This window comes from Microcaecilia unicolor, chromosome 11 (genome assembly GCF_901765095.1).
Source record: "Microcaecilia unicolor chromosome 11, aMicUni1.1, whole genome shotgun sequence".
In the NCBI taxonomy this organism is placed as follows: Eukaryota; Metazoa; Chordata; class Amphibia; order Gymnophiona; family Siphonopidae; genus Microcaecilia; species Microcaecilia unicolor.
The window spans coordinates 1981514-2005660 of NC_044041.1; the positions used below are offsets into that span (position 1 = coordinate 1981514).

The window sequence follows — 24147 nt, forward strand, 5'->3', positions numbered from 1 at the left end:
GATCCTTTCACCTTCCTCTTCACTCTGACACTGCCTTCTTTAACTGTTTACATCTAGTCCGACTTCCTCAGAAAACCCATCTCACCTAAACCCCACCATCCACTCCTCCAAATCATCCCTTTGTCATCTGCCCAACCTTCACATTTCTCTTTCAGACACCACCTCCCCACAACCTTCCCCCCCATCTCAGGCATCCAATCTCTCACCTGCCCTCCATCTTCCACTCTTCCCTCACCGCCCTTCATCTTTCTCTCCTCCTTCACTCCTTTTCTCTCTCCTTCCTTACCTGCCCTCCACCTTCCACTCTGTCCACTGGCCGGTTGCAAACTTGTACTCAAACAAGTCATTCTTATTCTTCAAGTTGGAGTTGGAATAAATGTCTCCAGTATAACCACCTGAGCACAAGAGAATTATGATATTCACATTTACCGTGGAATCATGTAGGCTCACATTTACACACATTCAGTACACAGAAAAGAAAAAAAAATACAACAGGATCAAAAATGAATGAAGAGAGGACAGGGGTGTTGCTGTCACACAGCAAAACCTGAGCTCTCACTTGCATGCAAGGAGTCAGTTCTCATCTTTCTGACTGCTGCTGAAGGACATTCACCAGGAGGTACTGCAAAGGGGCTCATGCAGGAGATCCCTAACTGAGAATCCCACTTAGGAGAGGAATCTCTTTCTAGGTTGTGAGCTGCATGAGCATTTAAGAGAGGGAGCACCCAGAATACAGCCCCAGTGTAGTAATAATGAATCAGTGGCAAGGGCTCATCTTCATTCAAAAAGCCCAAGGAGAACCAGACACATGTGAATATAACTGAAGCAGTTCAGCACTATTGTGGGTCCAAAACGACAATCAGCACAAACTTACCAAACACGAACATGCTACTACCATAGACCACCGCAGAATGGTGATACCTGGGGGCAGGAGGGGTGCCCGTGGTGATAGCCCTGTGAAACACACAGAAAGGAAGCCATCAGCAAGACAGTGCAAAGCAGCTACACACGAGAACACGTTTCTCTGAGCTCGGGAAGCAATCCTCACTCTACTACCGACGCTGTGTGTGTGATCCAAGGTGAATTATATATCTGCTCTACTCAGTGTATAGCAGCAGCTAAGAAAGCACACAGCAATTATTAGGAAATGAATGGAGAACAAAACTGAAAACATTATAATGCCTTTGTATTGCTCCATGGTGTGACCTAACCTCAAATATTTATTTTCATTTCTTTAGATTTTTGCTCACACTTTTTTGAAATAGTAGCTCAAGGTGACTTACATTCAGGTACACTGGGTATTTTTGTCTGTCCCTGGAGGGCTAACAATCTAAGTTTGTACCTGAGGCAATGAACGGTTAAGTGACCTGCCCAAGATCACAAGGAGCAGCAGTGGGATTTGAACCGGCCACCTCTAGATTACAGCTAGGCCACTCCTCCACTCCATTGCGTGCTGTTTTGGTCACCACATCTAACTAGAAAAGGTACAGAAAAGGGCCACAAAAATAATAAAGGGGACGGGATGACTTTTCTATGAAGAGAGGCTGAAGAGGTCAGGACTCTTCAGTTTAGAGAGGAGACGGCTGAGGAGGGATACGACTGAGGTCTATAAAATACTGAGTGGAGAGAGATCATGTGATTTGCTGAACGGGTAAGGCTGCATTTTTTTAGGGGCTCCTGGAACCTCCCGTTATCCTACTCAATCAGGCGATTATCTGCGATATTGCCTGCTGAACTTTTACTTACATGCTGCATTTCTATGGACAAATTTTTGCGTAAGTCTCTGGTTTTGATGGCAGCTAAATCAGGGAAGGAAGAGAAAGAAAAAATGAAGGCGTTCTGTCTGGAGGGGCCAAAGGTGGTGGCTGACACGTCCGATACCGAACAAAAACAAAATCACAGATGCTGTGGTCTTGGTGCTCAGGAGTCAATTTGCTAGACTCACAGTGAATGCTGTTGCAGACTGTTGTAGATTTTGTTAATCGGATGACCACCAATGAGAACAGGCTCAATGCACTGGAGGATGTCTCGGACACCTTGTGCTAGGTGAAATAATTTACGTCTTATCGTCTTCCCAGAAGGCTGAGCTAGTGGGATTCCTGGAGGAATGGCTCGTGGTGGAATTGCTACCTAATAATCCTCTGGGCCCTTTGCATATCATAAGTACATAAGTAATGCCACACTGGGAAAAGACCAAGGGTCCATCGAGCCCAGCATCCTGTCCACGACAGCGGCCAATCCAGGCCAAGGGCACCTGGCGAGTTTCCCAAACGTACAAACATTCTATACATGTTATTCCTGGAATTGTGGATTTTTCCCAACTCCATTTAGTAGTGGTTTATGGACTTGTCCTTTAGGAAACCATCTAACCCCTTTTTAAACTCTGCTAACTCAAACTCACACATCAGCTGGGCTGCATGCCTCAGCAAGATTCACAATCAAATGCTGTAACTCCAAGATTTCTTAATTTTGGTCATAAGTACTTAGTGTTACGCAATTATTGGTGCAAGAAACAACTGACCCATTGGGGGGGGATCTTAATTTTCTAGGATTATTCTGCTGCTATAGCGGCAAAACACCGTGTCCTTGGCCCTATGTATACAGCTCTACTTGACAAAAAAGTTCACGTCACACTCCAGTACCCTGTGTGCCTTCGAGTACTTCATAATGGTGTGCCTTATTTTTTTTCGACTGTTGAGGAGGCCAAGAGACAGTGACCTAATTTGCTCCCTTATCTTTCTTGGCCAGCTGTAGAGATCAGAGGATCTTAAAAATGTTGTTCATACTGAATTGTTTGCTATGCTTTCTGGCTCTTGTGATGTTGTCATGTTATTTACTATGCTGTAGTGCTGTAGCATGTTTTGAGGGTATGGGGAAGGCCTGGGGCATGAGCGATCCATGCTGTACATGTTGCTGTTGGGGCCGGAGAGGATGTTTATGTTTTGTGTTTATTTGGGGATATTGCAGGGGTTTGTGTTTTATGGAGGAGGGATAAGAATATAAGAACTGCCATACTGGGACAGACCGAAGGCCAATCCAGGTCACAAGTACCTGGAAAGATCCCAGAACAGCAAAATAGATTTTATGCTGCTTATCCTAGAATATGTAGTGAATTTCCCCAAGTCCATCTTAATAATGGCTTAGGGACTTTTCTTTTAGGAAGCTATCCAAACCTTTTTTAAACCTAGGTATGCTAACTGCTTTTACTGCATTCTCTGGCAACGAACTCCAGAGTTTAATTACACGATGAGTGAAGAAATATTTTCTGCGGTTTGTTTTAAATTTACTACTTTGTAGCTTCATTGCATGTCCCCTAGTCCTAGTGATTCAGGTCTACCCGTTGCACTCGACTCATTATTTTATAGACCTCTATCATATCTCCCCTCAGCCGTCTCTTCTCCAAGCTGAAAAGCCCTGGCCTCTTTAGCCTTTCCTCATAGGGAAGTCGCCCCATCCCCTTTATCATTTTCATTGCCCTTTTCTGTATCTTTTTTAATTCCAATATATCTTTTGTGAGATGCAGTGACCAGAACTGCACACAATATTCAAAGTTTGGGTTCTAGAGGTTTGTTTTGATGGTTGGTTCATAGTTGGATCCTCTGAAAAAGCAGCAGGTGAAAGCTGGACATCTGGTGCTTTTCTGGGCAAAATGGTAGAGACTATTATTAAGAACAAAATTACAGAGCATATTCAAAAGCATGGATTAATGAGACAAAGTCAACATGGATTTAGTGAAGGGAAATCTTGCCTCACCAATCTACTACATTTATTTGAAGGGGTGAACAAACATGTGGATAAAGGTGAGACGGTTGATATTGTGTATCTGGATTTTCAGAAGGCGTTTGACAAAGTACCTCATGAAAGACTCCAGAGGAAATTGGAGGGTCATGGGATAGGAGGTAGTGTTCTATTGTGGATTAAAAACTGGTTAAAAGATAGAAAACAGAGAGTAGGGTTAAATGGTCAGTATTCTCAATGGAGAAGGGTAGTTAGTGGGGTTCCCCACGGGTCTATGCTCGGACCGCTGCTTTTTAACATATTTATAAATGACCTAGAGACATCGTTGACAGCAGATGTACAGGAAGAACTTTCATCAGCCTATTCGCTAGAATCACAACAGAAAGTACCAATGGCTTATCACCATAGGCATATACGGGACACAGCCCCAGATTTGGAATATCACAGACTGGCATAGCTATGGGAAACAGATTTACAGGTACCAGTGACAACACAACAATTGAAAACCCACATCTTACAGATAAGAAAAGTTACAACTCTGGCCACACACTGGGAACTACAATATAAGATGGTCTTGCGTTTGCATATACCCCCAAAGAGAGCATTTTATATGGGGCTTTCGACCTGGGGAGAATGTGCAAAGTGTGGCGGTGAAGGGGCAACAACAGGCCATATGTTTTAGACCTGTGCTGGTATTCAGAAGTTTTGGAAATTGATTATAGACTATGTTGCCAAGCTATGGGGCAAACATGGCACTATGACTCATCTTTACTCTTTGGTACCCCCAAATTGGGGAGGAAACCCAGAAAAGGATACATCGCATTCGTTTTAAGGGCCATAATTGTTGGCAAGCAAGTGATCTTAACTGAATGGTTGGCACACCAGTACCCCAACATGGCAACAGTGGTGCTCTCGTATGGTGGTCCTGCTGCACATGGAACGAATGGCGATAAAAGACTTTGATTCCAAGATGGGTGAGGGGTTCCAGCAAAGATGGTCACCATTTTGGGACACTATGACCCCAGCGGCAAGAAGCCACTTACTGAACTTTTAAATCCACTGCTATGTATGTTGAGATGAGAGAAAGGAAAGAGGGGGCTAAACGAGGGAGGGGGAAGGGGGGGTTAAAAGAAAGAAGTTGGAGAGGGGGAAAAGGAAAATGTTTGAAGAATGTGGTTATGTAGATGCTCTGCTTTAGATATCTGGATGTGTTATACATATATTCCATGGAATGTAATGTTTTCAGTTAATAAAAACAGATTTAAACATAAATGACCTAGAGATGGGAGTAACTAGTGAGGTAATTAAATTTGCTGATAGCACAAAGTTATTCAAAGTCGTTAAATCACGGGAGGATTGTGAAAAATTACAAGCGGACCTTACGAGAATGGGAGAGTGGGCGTCTAAATGGCAGATGACGTTTAATGTGAGCAAGTGCAAGTGGGAAGGAGGAACCCAAATTATAGCTACGTCATGCAAGGTTCCACGTTAGGAGTCACGGACCAAGAAAGGCATCTAGGTGTCGTTGTTGATGATACGTTGAAACCCTCTGCTCAGCGTGTGGTGGTGGCTAAGAAAGCAAACAGAATGTTAGGTATTATTAGGAAAGGAATGGAAAACAAAAATGAGGATGTTATAATGCCTTTGTATCGCAAAAATATTTATTAATCAGCTGAGCCACTGTAGAAGCAGGCATTGTGGCCTTAGAAAACCGGGTAACTCCATTTCTTTTCCCCATCAAAAAGGGAAGCGAGGAAAAAGAATCGAGGGGAAAAATTGTTGTGGCTCACTTGAACAGGAATGCTGCTGCCATCTTACTCCACCCATGATTATGTCTGTATTATTATTATTGCTTATATCTATATTGTATTGAATTGTGTAGGTGGGGTATAAATCAAAATTGTACTCTTATTGCATTTCCTGTATCTCCTGCTTTCCTACTGTGTCTCTGGGTGTGATTATGATTAAGTCATGTACCTCCACAGTTCTAATCTCAGTTCCGTCACCAACTCTATAAGATCTTACAACTATTTTATGGCTGTGGCAGAGCTTCCTCCTTACCTGCACCAGGAACAGTCCTTCACATCAAACCTCAACAGGTCATTCAGCATATTTTTCCTGCAATGAGATAAATCATTTAAGACCTTGTACCAGAACAAAATGCCTGAGATGCCCTCACTGTCGTGAAGCCCAACTGCATTCTGAAGAAAGTGCACTGTCCGTAGAGCTCTTGCCATGCTCTGAGAAGCAGACCATGACAGAAAAAGTGGCTCGAGAGAAAGAACGGACGTACTCTAGCCTAGATTGCAAACTCAACAGCAGAGGGTCTGTTTCTTAGGTGTATCTGAACAGCACTTCATATGGCTACTAGTAATACAGAAAGTACGAGTAGTAGTCTGGCCACATTATGAAAGCATAACCTCATATAAGGTGTGGGGAGGGGAGGGGGAGGGAGATTTGGTAACATCTTCTTTATTTCCCCATACCATAATACAGTCACAGATTTCTGACCAGAGCTAGATAATGCAATATTTAAAACAAAAGTAGCACAAAAATTATACTCAAACAGTACAATATATCTCTGACTCAATTTGTCACTAATTATTCTCTCTTGGAGCCTATGATTTTCAGGTTCAAGCAGCAGGCCCAGCACCTAACTTAGTACATAATTCAGTGTTAGTATCCCTTTAAGTACTGCTGCACTAACAGTATAGATTCAGGCCTGCTATTCCGTAATCTTGAATTAAATGAATAACTTATTCATTGAGTGGTTAAACTGGATAGTTTCTAGAACTGTCCCAGCCCCTTTTTATACAGATATTATTGATGCTGTAAACTTGCTCCAGTGAAGGGTGGTATTTCCAAACGTATCCGTTTTCTTCCGCCATTTACGGAAGAAAGAGTTTATAAACAGCTGGAGAATCTGAAGGTGAACAAAGCCATGGGGTCGGATGGGATACATCCCAGGATACTGAAGGAGCTCAGAGAGGTCCTGGCAGGACCTCTTAAAGATTTATTTAATAGATCTTTAGAGACAGGAGAGGTTCCGCGAGATTGGAGACAAGCAGATGTGGTCCCTCTTCACAAAAGTGGAGATAGGGAAGAAGTGGGAAACTAAGTCTCATGCCGGTGGTAGGAAAAGAAATGGAGTCGCTGCTGAAAGAAAGGATAGTTAACTTTCTAGAAGCCGACGGGTTACAGGACCCGAGGCAACATGGCTTTACCAAAGAAAAATCCTGCCAAACGAATCTTATTGACTTTTTTGACTGGGTGACCAAATAACTGGATGAGGGACGTGTGCTAGATGTAATCTACTTGGACTTCAGCAAAGCCTTTGATATGGTCCCCCACAGAAGACTCGTGAATAAGCTGAAAGGGTTGAACTTAGGACCGAAAGTGGTGAACTGGATAAGAAACTGGTTGACCGACAGGTGGCAGAGGGTGGTGGTAAGTGGAATCTGTTTGGAGGAAAGGAAGGTGAGCAGTGGAGTTCTTCAGGGGTCGGTGCTGGGGCCTATTCTGTTTAATATATTTGTGGGAGATATTGCTGAAGGGTTGGAAGGAAAGGTTTGTCTTTTTGCAAATGACACGAAAATAGCCAATAGAGTGGATACCCTGGAGGGAGTAGAAACGATGAGAAGGGATCTCCGAAAGTAAGAAAAATGGTCAAGGGTCTGGCAGTTAAAATTTAATACATTTCACTTCCTAGGGTGTCTGTTCTTTCTGGTTTCAACTTACTTTATGTAATAAATAAAAAGAAACCATTTTGAGTCACTTTTGAATCAAAAGATAGAAGCCTTGAACAGGAATGATGTTCCACAACAGAGGTAAATAGTTCTCCTGAAGACGCTAAAACCGAGCGAAACACAGCTTGCGTTGGGAACTAAGTTAAGGGAACTGAGTCAAGTTAAAATGAAGAAGGAGACGTGATTGACCACAAGTCACGGACACAAAATTAAAGGCATTTGCAACTCCGTGGTGAGAAACGCATCACAACTCAAGTGATAGAAGACCCGCCCTGAGATAAGCAAACTGTTTAATATACGGAAATAAACATCATAATTCACAATTTGAGATATGTGAACGTATGAGAATTATAATTTTGCTATGGAGGTAGGCAGGGCATTGGTGCAGTGATGTGTAATGTAGCATATCTCTATGAGACAAGCCACACGGAGGAATTTGCAAAACTGAGCACCAATATCACAATTAAGACACATTAGATACTTCACAGCAATAAGAAAAATTTATTTAAAAAAGTGATTCAAAATGGTTTCTTTTTATTTATTACATAAAGTTAAAATTTAATGCCAAGAAGTGTAGAGTGATGCACTTGGGGTGCGGAAACCCAAAAGACAGATACTGAATAGGAGAGAGATTGGTAAGCTCGACTCAGGAGAGAGACCTTGGGGTGTTGGTGTCGGAGGATCTGAAGGTGAAGAAACAAGGCGACAAGGCGATGGCAATGGCCAGAAGGATGCTAGGCTGCATAGAGAGGGGCATAACCAGCAGAAGAAAGGAGGTGTTGATGCCCCTCTACAAGTCGTTGGTGAGGCCCCACTTGGAGTATTGTGTTCAGTTTTGGAGGCCATATCTTGCTACAGATGCAAAAAGACTGGAAGCAGTGCAAAGAAAAGCTACGAAAATGGTATGGGATTTCCATTGCAAACCGTACGAGCAGAGACTTGCTGACCTGAACATATATACCTTGGAGAAAAGGAGAAACAGGGGTGACATGATACAGACGTTCAAATATTTGAAAGATATTAATCCGCAAATGAACCTTTTCTGGAGACGGGAAGGCGGTAGAACTAGAGGACATGAATTAAGGTTGAAGGGGGGCAGAGTCAGGACTAATGTCAGGAAGTATTTTTTCACGGAGAGAGTGATGGATACGTGGAATGCCCTCCCGCGGGAGGTGGTAGAGATGAAAACGGTAATGGAATTCAAACATATGTGGGATAAAGTAACACATCGTAACCTACTTATTATCTACACTGCTCTTGCTCATATCTACTTGCATGAATTTCGATCACGCTATTTTCTATGACATCTCCATCTTACCTATTATCAGAAATGTTTTCTACTTATATTTACTTGTTTGAATTTTGATGATACTACTTTCTATGTAACGCTATTATCTTTTAATCTACTATCTACTAATAACATCACATTGTAAGCCACATTGAGCCTGAAAAGAGGTGGGAAAATGTGGGATGCAAATGCAATAAATAAATAAACAAACACAAAGGAATCCTGTTTAGAAGGAATGGTTCCGTGGAATCTTAGTGGAGATTGGGTGGCGACGTCGGTAATTGGAAACAAAATGGGAGCTGGGCAGACTTCAACAGTCTATACCCTGATCGTGACTGAATAGATAGGGATGGAGTGTACATTTTAAGGGGCTTCAACATTACCTTCAGAACTTTTAGTACAAAAACAATGCTGGGCAGACTTCTATGGTCTGTGCCCTGAGAATGGCAAGGACAAATCAAACTCAGGTATAAAGTATCACTTACCATGTAAAATGAGTTTATCTTGTTGGGCAGACTGGATGGACCGTACAGGTCTTTATCTGCCGTCATTTACTATGTTACTATGTATCCAATATTAACCACATACAAAGCTTCATCTTATTAATGTTACTATTAATTTTTAAACTATCGCCTTTTTCCCCTTTCTCGTTATATACCAATAAATGTATTACAACATATGTAAAATTGTCATGCCAATAAAGTTATCTAAATAGACGAGATGGAGTCACCAACCACCAAACTCAAAATTCACTCCAGATATCAAGACCAGCGTTTAAAAAGCAAAAATACAAAGCCCAAAGGCAGGAGGGCTATTCCTGTGCTTGAGAACTCACCCGTTGTCCCCTCCAAACACATAAATGGCATCTTTGTAAGCAACAACGGTGTGTTTGCTGCGCCTGGGGAAAGAAAGGAAATGGTTATGGGGTCCTGGAGCCTCACTGCACCTAATGCCCTTCCCAAACCACAGTGTTCTGAAGACAGGCCAGGAAACCTATTTAGGTTAGGAGGGAAGGGAAATGGGATTTGATATACTGCCTTTCTGAGGTTTTTGCAACTACATTCAAAGTGGTTTACATATATTCAGGTACTTATTTTGTACCAGGGGCAATGGAGGGTTAAGTGACTTGCCTAGAGTCACAAGGAGCTGCAGCGGGAATCAAACTCAGTTCCCCAGGATCAAAGTCCACTGCACTAACCACTAGGCTACTCCTCCACTCCTTACTCTTTAGGATTCTCAAATCTTGCTATTCTTTGGGGTTCTACATGGAATGTTGCTATTCTTTGAGACTGTGCATGGAATCTTGTTAATGGGACATGATAGACCACCTTCCTGTGGATTTTGCAATTACATTCAAAGTGGTTTACATAGTATATATAGGTACTTATTTGTACTTGGGGTAATGGAGGGTTAAGTGATTTGTCCAAGGTCAGAAGGAGCTGCAGTGGGAATCGAACTCAGTTCCCCAGGATCAAAGTCCACTGCACTAACCACAAGGCTACTCCTAGTAGTAAGACAAAATGGGGGCAATTCTTTAACAGTGCAGCAAAGGTAGATGCCTGGATGCCGTGAGCATAGCGTGAATTCAATAATGGCATCTGGGTTCCAAGATTCCATTATAAAGTAGCGCAAACTGGCATCTAAACACCTACAATTAGGCACATCCATGGCCACTATGTCACTAGTAAGTACATATGTAAGTGGGAGTCCGGCCCATGCTTCGTCCCTTTATCTACTAAGTTGCCTGTGTCAGTTACAGAACAGTGCCGAGAGTGCACATAGCATTTACCCACGTTATTCTTCCATTTTAAGATACATTTAGACATCATATCAAAAATGCTCCTCTAAGTCCAATTTGAATGTTTTGCTCAAAACGTCCAAAATTCAAGTGGGGAACATAGCCATTTTCAAAACAGAAAAACGTCTATTTTGGTTTTTTTTTTTAATGGCTATTTGCTAGATCAGTGTTTCCCAAACATGAGAGAGATTTGCATGCAGTGGAGGCAGTGCATATTCACTGTGGGTTTCCTGAAAACCTGACTGGCTGGGGTGCCTCCAGGATCAGGTTTGGGAAACACTGTGCTAGATGTAAGCCATATTAAGCCTGCCATGAGTGGGAAAGTGCGGGGTACAAATGTAACAAAAATTTTAAAAAAATTAAATTTATGCTCTGTGCATTTATCTTGTTGAACCATTTTCAGAAAAAAAATAAAAAGAAGCCCAAGTGAAAAATGCTCAAAATCAAGCCACTGGGATGTAGCAGGAACTAGCATTCTTAGTAGACTGGCCACACAGACATCCCAGGAGAGCAACGGGGCATCCTAGGGGGCACTGCAGCGGACTTCAAATAAATGTTCCCAGGTACACATCTCACCACTGCTCCCTTATTTTATTAAACTTGTATCCCACAATTATGCAAAAGCAAGTTTCGGTTCAATGTGGCTTACATTTAACAGTTGTTAGATTCAATTACATTTACGATGCTGTGTTTTACAGTGGTTGGCAAGATAACTGTTAGTGTGTGTGGAATAGTCAGTGGGTTTCTTGAGAAGATATGTCTTAGTCTTTAGATTGTAAGCTCCTCTGAGCAGGGACTGTTCTTCTTTGTTAAACTGTACAGCGCTGCGTAACCCTAGTAGCGCTCTAGAAATGTTAAGTAGTAGTTAGTTCATTTCTTAAATGAAAAGATGTGTTACAGTTAGAGATTGTGTTATGTATTGTTCCAGAATGATTAGTGCACTTGTACTCATAGAATTTCCTGAAGAGGTTGGTCTTTAGGTCTTTTCTGAACTGGAGGTAGGTTCATGCTGCTTCTTATAACTATGGGAATTGAGTTCCATCATTTTGAGCCCCAAAACCCACTAACCTTGACTGTACACCACTACAATAGCCCTTATGGGTGAAGGGGGCACTTACTTATATGTGGGTACAGTGGGTTTCTGGTGAGTTTTGGAGGGCTCTCAGTTTCCACTATAAGTATACAGGTAGGGGGAGGTACGGACCTGGGTCCACCTATCTGCAGTGCACTACAACCACCACTAGACCACTCTAGGGACCTGAGTCTGAAGCTGGCATAGAGGATAAGAAGTAATGTTTTAAATTACATTTTCGGGGCTGGGAGGGGGTCAGTGGCCACTGGAGGGGTAAGGGGAGGTCAACTAGTCATTTTGGGCACCTTTTTGTGCATTATTTGTTACAAAAACAGGTCTAGATCAAAATGTCTTAGTTTTACCACTGGACGGTTTTATTTTGTTCCAATATGGCATAAATATGTCCAAGTGTTAAAAACTCCCAGATCCCACCACAGGCCCCCTTGAGAGTTGGACACATTTCCAAAAACAAGTTTTTGACGTTTTTCAAATACCAATTTGGCTGTTTTTGTGAGAAAGACATCCAAATGCAGATTTATGTCACTCTTTTGAAAATGACCCCTATGGCACTAAAAACGTCTACAACAAATCAATACTTTCCTGAGATTTCTCCTACATGGGAACTAAATATTGGGATTCTCTGTCTAAATCTGTTCCATTCTAATTAGATGCAATTTCAAAAGAAGTTAAAAACTCATCTCTTTACAAATCATTTCCTATTTCTTCACCTTTGTCTAAGTGTTTGGATTAGTGACCACCTTATCTTCTGCTTGTATCAGGTCTTTATCAAACCCTTCTATCGATCTGTTATTCCTCCTTACTCAATCCAACCTATTACGACCAATGTCATTTTCCATTCTCAAAGCCACATTGACCGAGAAGTTTTGGGATATAAATGTCCAGAAGGAGGGGGGAAGGTATGGGGGGGAATCACAAGGTCCAGTGTTTGGGTTGGGGGGCATAGGAGCCGACTCTGTGGGTGCTTGAGCACCCCCAATATTAAGAAAAATCCTTGTATGTGTCCAGGGAGGGGTTATTTCCATTGGGCTTAGCACCCCCAATAATTTTGAAAAGTTGGCTCCTATGTTAGAAGGGGGGGGGGGAGTGCAGGACCCATTGCATTTATGACTGGGGGGGGGGGGAAGGTATGGGGGGAATCACAAGGTCCAGAGTTTGGGGGGGGGGGGGGAATGCAGGACCCATTGCATTTGTGACTGGGGGGGGAGGTATGGGGGAATCACAAGGTCCAGTGCTTGCAGGTGAGGACTGGAGGGGGGAGTGCAGGACCCATTGCATTTGTGACTGGGGGGGGGGGGGGGGGGGAGGTATGGGGGAATCACAAGGTCCAGTGCTTGCAGGTGAGGACTGGAGGGGGGAGTGCAGGACCCATTGCATTTGTGACTGGGGGGGGGGGGGGGGGAGGTATGGGGGAATCACAAGGTCCAGTGCTTGCAGGTGAGGACTGGAGGGGGGAGTGCAGGACCCATTGCATTTATGACTGGGGGGGGGAGGTATGGGGGGAATCACAAGGTCCAGGGTTTGGGGGGGGCGTGCAGGACCCATTGCATTTATGACTGGGGGGAGGTATGGGGGGAATCACAAGGTCCAGGGTTTGGGGGGGGCGTGCAGGACCCATTGCATTTATGACTGGGGGGAATCACAAGGTCCAGGGTTTGGGGGGGGCGTGCAGGACCCATTGCATTTATGACTGGGGGGGAAGGTATGGGGGGAATCACAAGGTCCAGGGTTTGGGGGGGGGGGGAGAATGCAGGACCCGTTGCATTTATGGCTATGGGGAGGTATGGGGGAATCACAAGGTCCAGGGTTTGGGGGGGAGGGGGGAATGCAGGACCCGTTGCATTTATGACTGGGGGGAATCACAAGGTCCAGGGTTTGGGGGGGAGGGGGGAATGCAGGACCCGTTGCATTTATGACTGGGGGGGAGGTATGGGGGGAATCACAAGATCCAGTGCTTGGAGGTGAGGACTGGGGGGGGTCCAGGGTTTGGGGGGGGCGTGCAGGACCCGTTGCATTTATGACTGGGGGGGAGGTATGGGGGGAATCACAAGATCCAGTGCTTGGAGGTGAGGACTGGGGGGGGGGGGGGGGGGGGAGTGCAGGACCCGTTGCATTTATGACTGGGGGGGAGGTATGGGGGGAATCACAAGGTCCAGGGTTTGGGGGGGCGTGCAGGACCCATTGCATTTATGACTGGGGGAGGTATGGGGGGAATCACAAGGTCCAGGGTTTGGGGGGGCGTGCAGGACCCATTGCATTTATGACTGGGGGGAATCACAAGGTCCAGGGTTTGGGGGGGGGGGGGGGAATGCAGGACCCGTTGCATTTATGACTGGGGGGAGGTATGGGGGGAATCACAAGGTCCAGGGTTTAGGGGGGAGGGGGGAATGCAGGACCCGTTGCATTTATGACTGGGGGGGAGGTATAGGGGGAATCACAAGATCCAGTGCTTGGAGGTGAGGACTGGGGGGGGGGGGGGGGGGAGTGCAGGACCCGTTGCATTTATGACTGGGGGGGAGGTATGGGGGGAATCACAAGGTCCAGGGTTTGGGGGGGCGTGCAGGACCCATTGCATTTATGACTGGGGGAGGGATGGGGGGAATCACAAGGTCCAGGGTTTGGGGGGGCGTGCAGGACCCATTGCATTTATGACTGGGGGGAATCACAAGGTCCAGGGTTTGGGGGGGAGGGGGGAATGCAGGACCCGTTGCATTTATGACTGGGGGGAGGTATGGGGGGAATCACAAGGTCCAGGGTTTAGGGGGAGGGGGGAATGCAGGACCCGTTGCATTTATGACTGGGGGGGAGGTATGGGGGGAATCACAAGATCCAGTGCTTGGAGGTGAGGACTGGGGGGGGGAGGGGGGAGTGCAGGACCCGTTGCATTTATGACAGGACCGAGGCGCCCCTTTACCTGGCTCCCACAAACTCATCACAGGGGGGCAGCCGCCGCCAACGATGCACAGCCTCAAAGGGCCCGAAGTTGAGAGTCAGGTACTCAACGCTGTCCGAGCAGCTATGGTCAAAATCCACACTCGGGGCCACTTTCGAGCGACACGCCATGGAGCTCAGAGCCGTCAACACTGTACCCGGAAGTGAGAGCGGAAGTGGAAGACCATAGAGTCAGAACAGGAGCCGGCTGAACTTCCTTGGCATGGGCTGAAGCCAGTAGGCGGAGCTTACCTGGCCGCCGCCATATTGAGTCACCCAAAGCAATAGGGACTGCTTTCATGGAGCTGAGAGCCGTCAACACTGCCTGCGCCCTGCCCGGAAGTGAGAGCGGAAGTGGAAGACCATAGAGTCTAGAGACAGAACAGGAGCCGACGGAACCTCCTTGGCGTGGGCTGAAGCCAGTAGGCGGAGCTTACCCGGCCGCCATATTGAGTCACCCAGAGCAATAAGGACTGCTGTCAACACCGCCTGCACCCTGCCCGGAAGTGAGAGCGGAAGTGGAAGACCATAGAGTCTAGAGACAGAACAGGAGCCGGCGGAACCTCCTTGGCGTGGGCTGAAGCCAGTAGGCGGAGCTTACCCGGCCGCCATATTGAGTCACCCAGAGCAATAAGGACTGCTGTCAACACCGCCTGCACCCTGCCCGGAAGTGAGAGCGGAAGTGGAAGACCATAGAGTCAGAACAGGAGCCAGCTGAACTTCCTTGGCATGGGCTGAAGCCAGTAGGCGGAGCTTACCTGGCCGCCGCCATATTGAGTCACCCAAAGCAATAGGGACTGCTTTCATGGAGCTGAGAGCCGTCAACACTGCCTGCGCCCTGCCCGGAAGTGAGAGCGGAAGTGGAAGACCATAGAGTCAGAACAGGAGCCGGCGGAACTTCCTTGGCGTGGGCTGAAGCCAGTAGGCGGAGCTTATCCGGCCGCCATATTGAGTCACCCAGAGCAATAAGGACTGCTTATGCCTGGTCCGTCTAACGCTTTCAAAGGGGGAGGTTAAGGGATTTTATTTCTTTTAAAAAATATATTTCGTTTAAAGCTTCACATATACCATGATATAATATTGAATATCACTAAAACAGCTTAAAAATTATTGCAGCTAGTACAAACAGCAGTAACAAACTGTATTTTGTGCTCATTTTTCTACACTATTCTGTACAATACAGTAAAACATGGCCAAATGTCAGTGAGCATATCCTGTTTCCAGAGCTGCCCTCCTTTTTCTGGAATCATATGGTAACCCAGACATGAGTTCATTTTAACTGTTGTAATCTGCCTTGGGAAGTATCAGGGCTTATTTTCAAAGCACTTAGCGGCCAAAGAACAGTCAGCATGGTTAAAAAGTGAGGTGAAGGAAGCTTTTAGAGCAAGTCACTTAACCCTCCATTGCCCCATGTAAGCCGCATTCCCTGCCATGAGTGGGAAAAATGCGGGGTACAAATGTAACAAAAAAAAAAAAAAAAAAAAAAGCAAATCCTTCAGAAAATGGAAGACGGAACCGACTGAAAATAATAAGAAACAGCATAAGGAATGTCAAGTCAATTGCAAAGCGCTGAAAAGGAAGGCAAAGAGGGACTTTGAAAAAAAAGATTATGTTGGAGGCAAAAACACATACTAAAAACTTTTTTAGGTATATTAAAAGCAGGAAGCCGGCAAACGAATTGTTTGGACCGATATGACCGAGGAGTAAAAGGAGAACTCAGGGAAGACAAAGCCATGGCGGAGAGATTAAATGAATTCTTTGCATTGGTGTTCACCAAGAAAGATTTGGGAGAGATACTGGTGCTAGAAATGGTATTCGAAGCTGATGACTTGGAGAAAGTGAAACTGAATCAAATTTCTGTAAACCTGGAAGATGTAATGGCACAGTTTGACAAACTGAGGAGTAACAAATCTCCTGGACTGGATGGTATTCATCCCAGAGTACTGATAGAATTGAAAAATTAACTTGTGGAACTATTGTTAGTAATATGTCATTTATCTTTAAAATCAATCGTGGTTCCAGAAGATTGGAGGGTGGCCAATGTAACGCCAATTAAAAAAAGAAAGTTCCAGAGCTGATCTGGGAAATTATAGACCCATGAGCCTGATGTCGGTGCCGGGCAAAATGGTAAGAGGCTATTATAAAGAACAAAATTACATAGCATATTCAAAAGCATGGATTAATGAGACAAAGCCAACATGGATTTAGTGAAGGGAAACCTTGCCTCACCAATCTATTACATTTCTTTGAAACGGTGAACAAACATGTGGATAAAGGTGAGCCGGTTGATATTGTGTGCCTGGATTTTCAAAAGGCATTTGACAAAGTACCTCAAGAAAGACTCCAGAGGAAATTGGAGAGTCAAGGAATAGGAGGTAGTGTTCTATTGTGGATTAAAAACTGGTTAAAAGATAGAAAACAGAGAGTAGGGCTAAATAGTTAGTTTTCTCAATGGAGAAGGGTAGATAGTGGGGTTCCCCATGGGTCTGTGCTGGGACCACTGCTTTCTAACATATTTATAAATGATCTAGAGATGGGAGTAACTAGTGAGGTAATTAAATTTGCTGACCACATAAAGTTGTTCAAAGTTGTTAAATTGCAAGAGAATGGTGAAAAATTACAAGAGGACCTTACGAGACTGGGCATCCAAATGGCAGATGACGTTTTACCTGGGCTGGGTTGGCTGGCTGGGCTGGCTGGCTGGGCTCACTTCAGGCTCTGCAATTTAGATTAAATAACTACATTTTCTGCTTATTTACAACCCAAACTTTTACTGACTTCTGCTTAGTCTGTGTTGAGGCACCAGTCCTCAATTTTACTTGGAACGTCTTCCATTTATTTTTGGCTGGAGAAAGGAAATTTTATCTCCCCTAAATAACTCTCCTCATGCACTGAGATTGGAGCTGGATCCTTATTTACATCTATCCTTCCTCTGGGGCAATAAAGAAAAAGCCTACAGCAACCTGCATCAATTGGACCATCCAAGGATATCAGAACCAGAAACTCTAAAGTTCATACCTGCAATCCGTGAGTTAAAAAATTTATTTTAACTGCATAATCTACTTCTATAACTCTGAATCTTTTAGATTCATTAAAACTAAAGGAAACCTGTGCACTGTCTCCAAGAATTTCACATAGAAGTGCTAAGTGCAGCCATTTGTTTCTCTATTTGATGGAAAACTTTGATCTCACAGGCCTGATCTGAATTTACAACTTTAAAAGGTCTATTCTTTCAGCTATTAAAGCCTTAACCCTGCATTGCCAACTAGGAAGACTGCAGATCTACAGGGTGTTCTCCAAAGAGTGGATTGCAGCGCTACCCAGTGAAAGTTTGCCTAACTAGCTTCTGACACAAAAATGTGTCATGCAAGCATCCCAGTGGTGTGTGGGAGAGGAAACCATAACCCCCACAAACCAAAGAGAAGGCAAAAGTGCAAGAGGTCAAATACCTACATAACAGTACTTAAAAGATCACCTCATTGTCACACCAAGGCTACCCACAACACCCCCAGACCACCCTTTGAACTATAGGACTGGTGAATGCCAGATCAGCTGCAAAGAAATCCTCGGTGATCCATGATGCCATAAATGAACAGCATCTTGGCATCCTAGGAATAAGTGAAACCGGGCTAGATGAAAGTGGGGGTTTATCCCTGGCTGAACTATGCCCATCAGGTTTCTATATCCAACATCAACCAAGACCAGGGAGACAGGGTGGAGGGGTAGCAGTCTTGATTCGGGACACAATCAAACTGCGCAGAATATCCATCCCCCAGCTACATGGATCAGAATCTCTTTTAATCCAACTTGAAGAAGAGAAGCCAATCTGGCTACTCATGGTATACAGAGCACCTCGTAACAACACATTATCTGTGCAAGAACTCCTAGACCTGATTACTCAAGTGCCCCTGAATTATCCTAGGTTGGCGATCATGGGATACTGCAATCTACACATCAAAACCCCAGATACCCTGCACCTCCCAGAGTTTGGAAGGAGATCAGAGACAAAAAAAAGCTGACCGCTGATAATTTCCTAGAGGCCTTGGACTATCCACATGTAGATGAAAAGACAACAGTGTCAGAACAAGTTGACATCTGGAATACACACTTAGCCAAGACCTTAGAGAAAACAGCACCACTAAAAAAGGTCTTATGCCCCACTCACAAATGCTCACCTTGGTTTTCTCCAGAACTTCAGATCCTTAAACGTGAAGGACGAAAACTGGAAAGAAGATGGCACAAAGCTCACCTGGATGAAGACAGACTAAACTGTAGGAAGCACATGGCAAAGTACTGCCAAGCATTAACAGCAACTAAAAAACAGTATTTCTCACAATGCATTGCACAGGCTGCCAATTCAACCAAGCAGCTGTTCAGTATAGTAAACAGCCTACTACAGCCCCCACAACAGAACCAGCCTGCCCAATCTAAACTGAACTGCAATGATTTTGCTGCATACTTTGCCAACAAAATTAAAAGTCTCCACCAGGATTTACAGGCAATCCCACCCAGTGCCCATCCAGTCAACCAGGGGTGCACAAACTCACCCCCTCCTAACAGAGACAGATGGAACACTTTTAACCTGACAGAGGAGAGCCTTGACAAACTCCTAAGAGGCCTTCAACCAACTACCTGCTCCCTTGATCCCTGCCCATCAAAGATGGTGCAGCAGGCAAGTATGGGCCTTATAGAAGGCGCCACAAAAATTGTGAACACCTCTCTTTCTAATGGGCAACTACCAACAGCATTAAAAAGGGCAGTGGTTTACCCTCTGCTGAAGAAAAACAACCTTGACCAGGACAAACTTGAAAGTTACAGGCCAGTATCCAACATCCTGTTTCTATGGAAACTCATAGAACAAACAGTCTGTGTTCAACTTAATGAATGGCTAGAAAAGAGTGTCTAGATCCATGTCAATCTGGATTCAGACCCGGTTATGGAACAGAAACGATCCTCGTATCCATGCTAGATGATCTTCACAGAAACCAAGACAAGGGATTTGCCTCGATGTTAGTACTGCTAGATTTCTCAGTAGCTTTTAAGTAGAGGAGTGTGGTAGCCGTGTTAGTCCACTCTTAAGGCTATCAATATAAATCAAACAAAATAAAACATGGAAAAGAAAATAAGATGATACCTTTTTTATTGGACATAACTTAATACATTTCTTGATTAGCTTTCGAAGGTTGCCCTTCTTCGTCAGATCGGAAATAAGCAAATGTGCTAGCTGACAGTGTATATAAGTGAAAACATTCAAGCATTACTATGACAGTCTGACAGGGTGGGAGGATGGGGGTGGGTAGGAGGTATGCAAGGGGACATCAGTAGCTTTTGACACTGTGGATCATGATATCTTGCTAGCATGACTGACAGAAACAGGTATCAGTGGAACAGTATTTGCCTGGTTCAGATCCTATCTATCAGACAGGCAACAATCCATAATGTTTGGCAGCAACTCATCACCACCATGGACACTGACCTGCGGGGTACCACAAGGATCAATACTGTCACCTATTCTGGTTATTGGATATTCTGGGCATTCTGATCAATGTTTTGTTATACTTTATTACAAAAATTCAATAAAAGTTTGATTGAATGACTTCATGACTGTTTAAAGATTGTAATCTGCAGCATATCTTTACATAGATGTTCACATATAATTGTATGCTAATCACTATCTAAGTATACAACAATGTTTTGTTATACTATATTATAACAATTCAAATAGAAAATTTATTGTAACAAAAATTCAGTATTGTTGCGTTTGTCTGAGTCTTGCCGCATCTGAGTACGTCGACCCGTTTCGGCCATTGTGCTGCAACTTTCTTCAGGTTATGTCTTTATGTAGTGGGTTCTCAAACCTGATTGGCTGGGTTTTGAGGTGGGTGGTTTCCCAAACAAGGCAGGAGATTTGGACAGGAAATTCCGTTTGTCACAAATCTGAATTTGGCGGGAAAGTTCATTGGTCACATTTTTAAAATTCTAGTGAGAAATGAGGCTGGAAATTCATTGGAACAGTTCTGACTCTGGAGCTGGGGGGGGTGGGGATTTCTGAAGTTCTATAGGTCATATTCTGAAACTTTGGCAGGAGGAAGAAGATGTTTTTTTCTCAGTGACAGTCTTTTTTGAGCTAAATTTCTTTTGAATGAGTGGTTGCCATGCTTTGTTTAAGGTGAGCCCTTTGTCTCCATTGAAGTTATTGGGTGTCTTTATATCTCTGTTGCCTCTGATTCTTCTCAGCCACCGATCTTTCTCCAAGATTTTTGTGCCCTCAGATCTAATCATATAACCAATTGCCTTAGCATGGAGGACTACAGCTGATTTTTCTGTGTCGCAGATCATGTGGTATTTCATATGTTCTTGTAGTCTTTCCAGTACAGTGCGTCTGGTTTTGGCCGCAACTGCTTGGGATTTCATATGTCACAGGGATTTGGAGCAGAGGTAGCCCATCTTTCACATGTGTGAGTGTGGATGCCAACTTCTGTGGTGCACTGTAGGCTGTTCTGATGTTATTTTTCTTTAGTAGTTTACCTGAGCAATCTGTCACTCCTCAGACATAGGGGAATACTACAAGTTTTTATTCTGTTGTAGGGTCATCATCTAATGGTTGTTGGTTATTGTTAATTTTGCAGATTGGATTGTCCAGAAGTTTTAGGGCTTGAGAAGTGGCCCTTCTGCTGTAGCTTTTAGCTAAGAATCACGTGTCCCAGAGGGTGTCCTTTTGTTTCTGAAGATTGTCCAGGTCACTAACTCTTAGTGTACACGTCTTCTTGTGGCTGGATAGTGCTGGAACTCCGCATATTGATAATGGTTGGCATGGGTGAGTTTTCTTTATACAGGCTTCCATCTGTCCACTTTCTGATCAATATGTCCAGAGAGGGAAGGCATCCGTTGATCTCAGTCTCCACGGTGAATTTTATATTGGGGTGGCCACTATTCAGATGGTTTAGAAAATCACAGAGTTTTTTTTGTCCGTGGGGCCAGATGACAAATGTGTCATTTACATAGTGGCATAGTGGATCCACAGTTTGGGTATGAGCTTGGCACTGTCCAGTGGGGTGGATTCGAGAGACTTCATGAATGTGTTGGCTACCACCAGGGAGAGGGGGGAGTCCATTAATGAGCCTTCTGTTTGGGCATAGTACCATTCCAGTCAGTCCATCAGTAGTCCACATGTCTCTAGCTTCTGGTTTATGACTTGGTCTGCTTCATTCACTGGAACTTTGGTGAAGAGGGAAACCACATCAAAACTGTCATAGGCCGTTAATGATCTCTATGAGATGAGACTATGTCATCCGTTAAAATTCTTAATTATTGGGCCAGATAGCATGTTAGGGGGTGGGTTGGGAAGTTGATTGCAGACAGATAATTGGCATTTCACGTTCTCACCTTTAGAAAAAAAACAAAGCTGAGGGGCTGATTTAAGATCCGGCCAAAAGTTGATAAAGCAGGAATAAAAAAAGCTTGCAAGTATGACTTTTTTTTTGAATATGGTCTGTGCACAATTATGGGTAAAGTGGTTGCTTTGTTACTCTACTTGAATGCAAGGACAGGTGAGGTGGCACCTTTTCATTGGACTAAATACATTTCTTTCTTCTTGACTATGAGGAGGAGGTAGGGTTGCCAACTAGATCCAGATTCATCCGACAGTTGATCCAGTCCTGGACTTACCCCAATGCATGCAGGGACTTGTAACTTTGCTTTTCTTAGGGAATCCAGTGGGGAAATCAGAACCACATTGGGTGAATCTGGATCTAGTTGGTAACCATAGGAAGAGGAAGTGAGTGCAAATTGGCAGCAGTCATGCATTCAAATTCAGATGCGAAGGGTGAACCAACCATCCCAGAGTGAGAGCGCCTCAGTTTGCATCTATGTTTGATTTCAGTAAAGTTTTGCTTGGCAAATGAAAAAAAAAGCAGCATAAAATAATGTATGAGTATGTGTAAGTGTCAGACTTTTATTCAAGAAAGAAGAAAAGTAAACACCTCTTTTTCTTTGTCGACTACGTGCATAGCTAACACCTTTAATAGGTGTTCTGTCCTCCAACAGTCTCACTCTCAGTTCTAAGGACTATCATTGCTGCAGTTTCTCACTGCAGAGATACATGAGCAATGCACTGTGGGTAATGTAGTTCACAGGCAGTGCAACCACACTTGCTTGGCTGTGTAAGAACTGTTACCACTGGTTGTGAGGCTGCCCAGACCTCTTCTCTCTCTCTGCCAAGCTTGGCTCTTTTGTTTTCCTGCTGTCATTTCCTGGTCATTCTCACTATCTCTGTCCTGGGAGGTCAGCCAGGTATGACCTTTCCCTCCAATCGAGAGCCGTCCTCTAGGACCACCCCTTGCTACCCGATGGCAGGCTCTGTCCCCATTGGTCTCTATCTGCTCCTCCCTGAACACACGTGAAGCCTCAACACCTCTTTCTCTCTTCAGCCATGAGGCTTTCCCACCACCTAGCCAGAGACATGGAGCATATACCATCTTATTCCAGACAGCTCTGTCCTGCTGAAACTCCCTGTAATGAACCTGTTTTTTTTTACCTTGGAAATATCTCCTTTCTAATGAGATATTGCACATTCCAGTCACCCAGCTTTGGACCATTTCTACCTGTTCAACTATCCTCCCCCCCCGCAATATATCTACCTCTCTTCAGATCTCCACCCCAACAGCTCTCAAATTAAGGAGTCTCTGTGTCCTGGAGCAGCACCTCAGAACACTTGTCTGTGAGTAAATTATCTGTGATTTATTCAATAAAAGAGACTTCATAAAAATAATAGAGACTTTGGGTGATTGGTGTGCCAAGGTTATACTCCAAGATATTGGGGCCTCTAGTTATCAAGCCCCAAGAGTCTGGAACAATAGGCTCCACCTGTTCTAACTTATGTTTATAAAGATGCAATGGAAAGACACAAAAAAAATCACATCCATTCTTAATATTTGCTTTTAGAATCCAGAAAAGGAACCTCACTGCTCATCTCCCATCTCACTGTCCTGTGTTTGCTTCACCGCTTTCCATAATGAAACAGCACCTTTTCCTCTCAACTCCTGCACTGGCTTCCTTGTCCTGCTTTGGCCCTGGCAAGGGATCTGTGCTCTGTTGGAGTCCTGGGAAGGATCCCAAAGAGTGAGACTCCTCTTTCATCTCAGCTTTCACACCTCCACTTCTTTTTCTGTCTTCTTGGACTTAGGAGAGGGGCTTCTTCAGTTCAACACTTGTTGCCTCTTTCCAACTAGACAGAGCAAGGGATTCTCTCTCCCCCCCCTTAAATAAATAATTTAAAAAATAATTAAAGAAGCTTCTTGCAAATGAAGGAGCAAGCTGACAATTCACTTGTCACTAGATGACGCTAGAGCTATGGGGGAAGGTTTTGTGATGCTGTTGGGGTGGACTTTAGAGAATAGCAGTTAAAGGTCTGCAATGATCCTTTCTCCAGAGATAACCATCCTGGTGTAAAACACAAAATGAAGTTACAAACCACATCTTAGGATATTATATACCTTTTCCAGCTTTTGTTTGGCATGGTAAAGATTTGCAATGAATGCTCGACGCACAGTGGATT

At 44.2% G+C, this 24147-nt stretch overlaps 1 protein-coding gene across 1 annotated transcript in view; it reads right to left on the bottom strand.

The window, feature by feature from the left end:
- LOC115480217 (leucine-zipper-like transcriptional regulator 1) overlaps window positions 1–14750 on the bottom strand; it is a 69983-nt gene extending 55233 nt beyond the window's left edge. The window contains exons 1-5 of the mRNA XM_030218726.1: window positions 14575–14750; window positions 9608–9670; window positions 5800–5856; window positions 875–954; window positions 287–395 (exon numbers count right to left, since the gene is read on the bottom strand). Coding sequence (XP_030074586.1) covers window positions 287–395; window positions 875–954; window positions 5800–5856; window positions 9608–9670; window positions 14575–14723 — 458 coding nt within the window. The 5' untranslated portion in view covers window positions 14724–14750. The remainder of the gene's footprint in view (window positions 1–286; window positions 396–874; window positions 955–5799; window positions 5857–9607; window positions 9671–14574) is intronic.
- Window positions 14751–24147: the final 9397 nt, after the last annotated feature.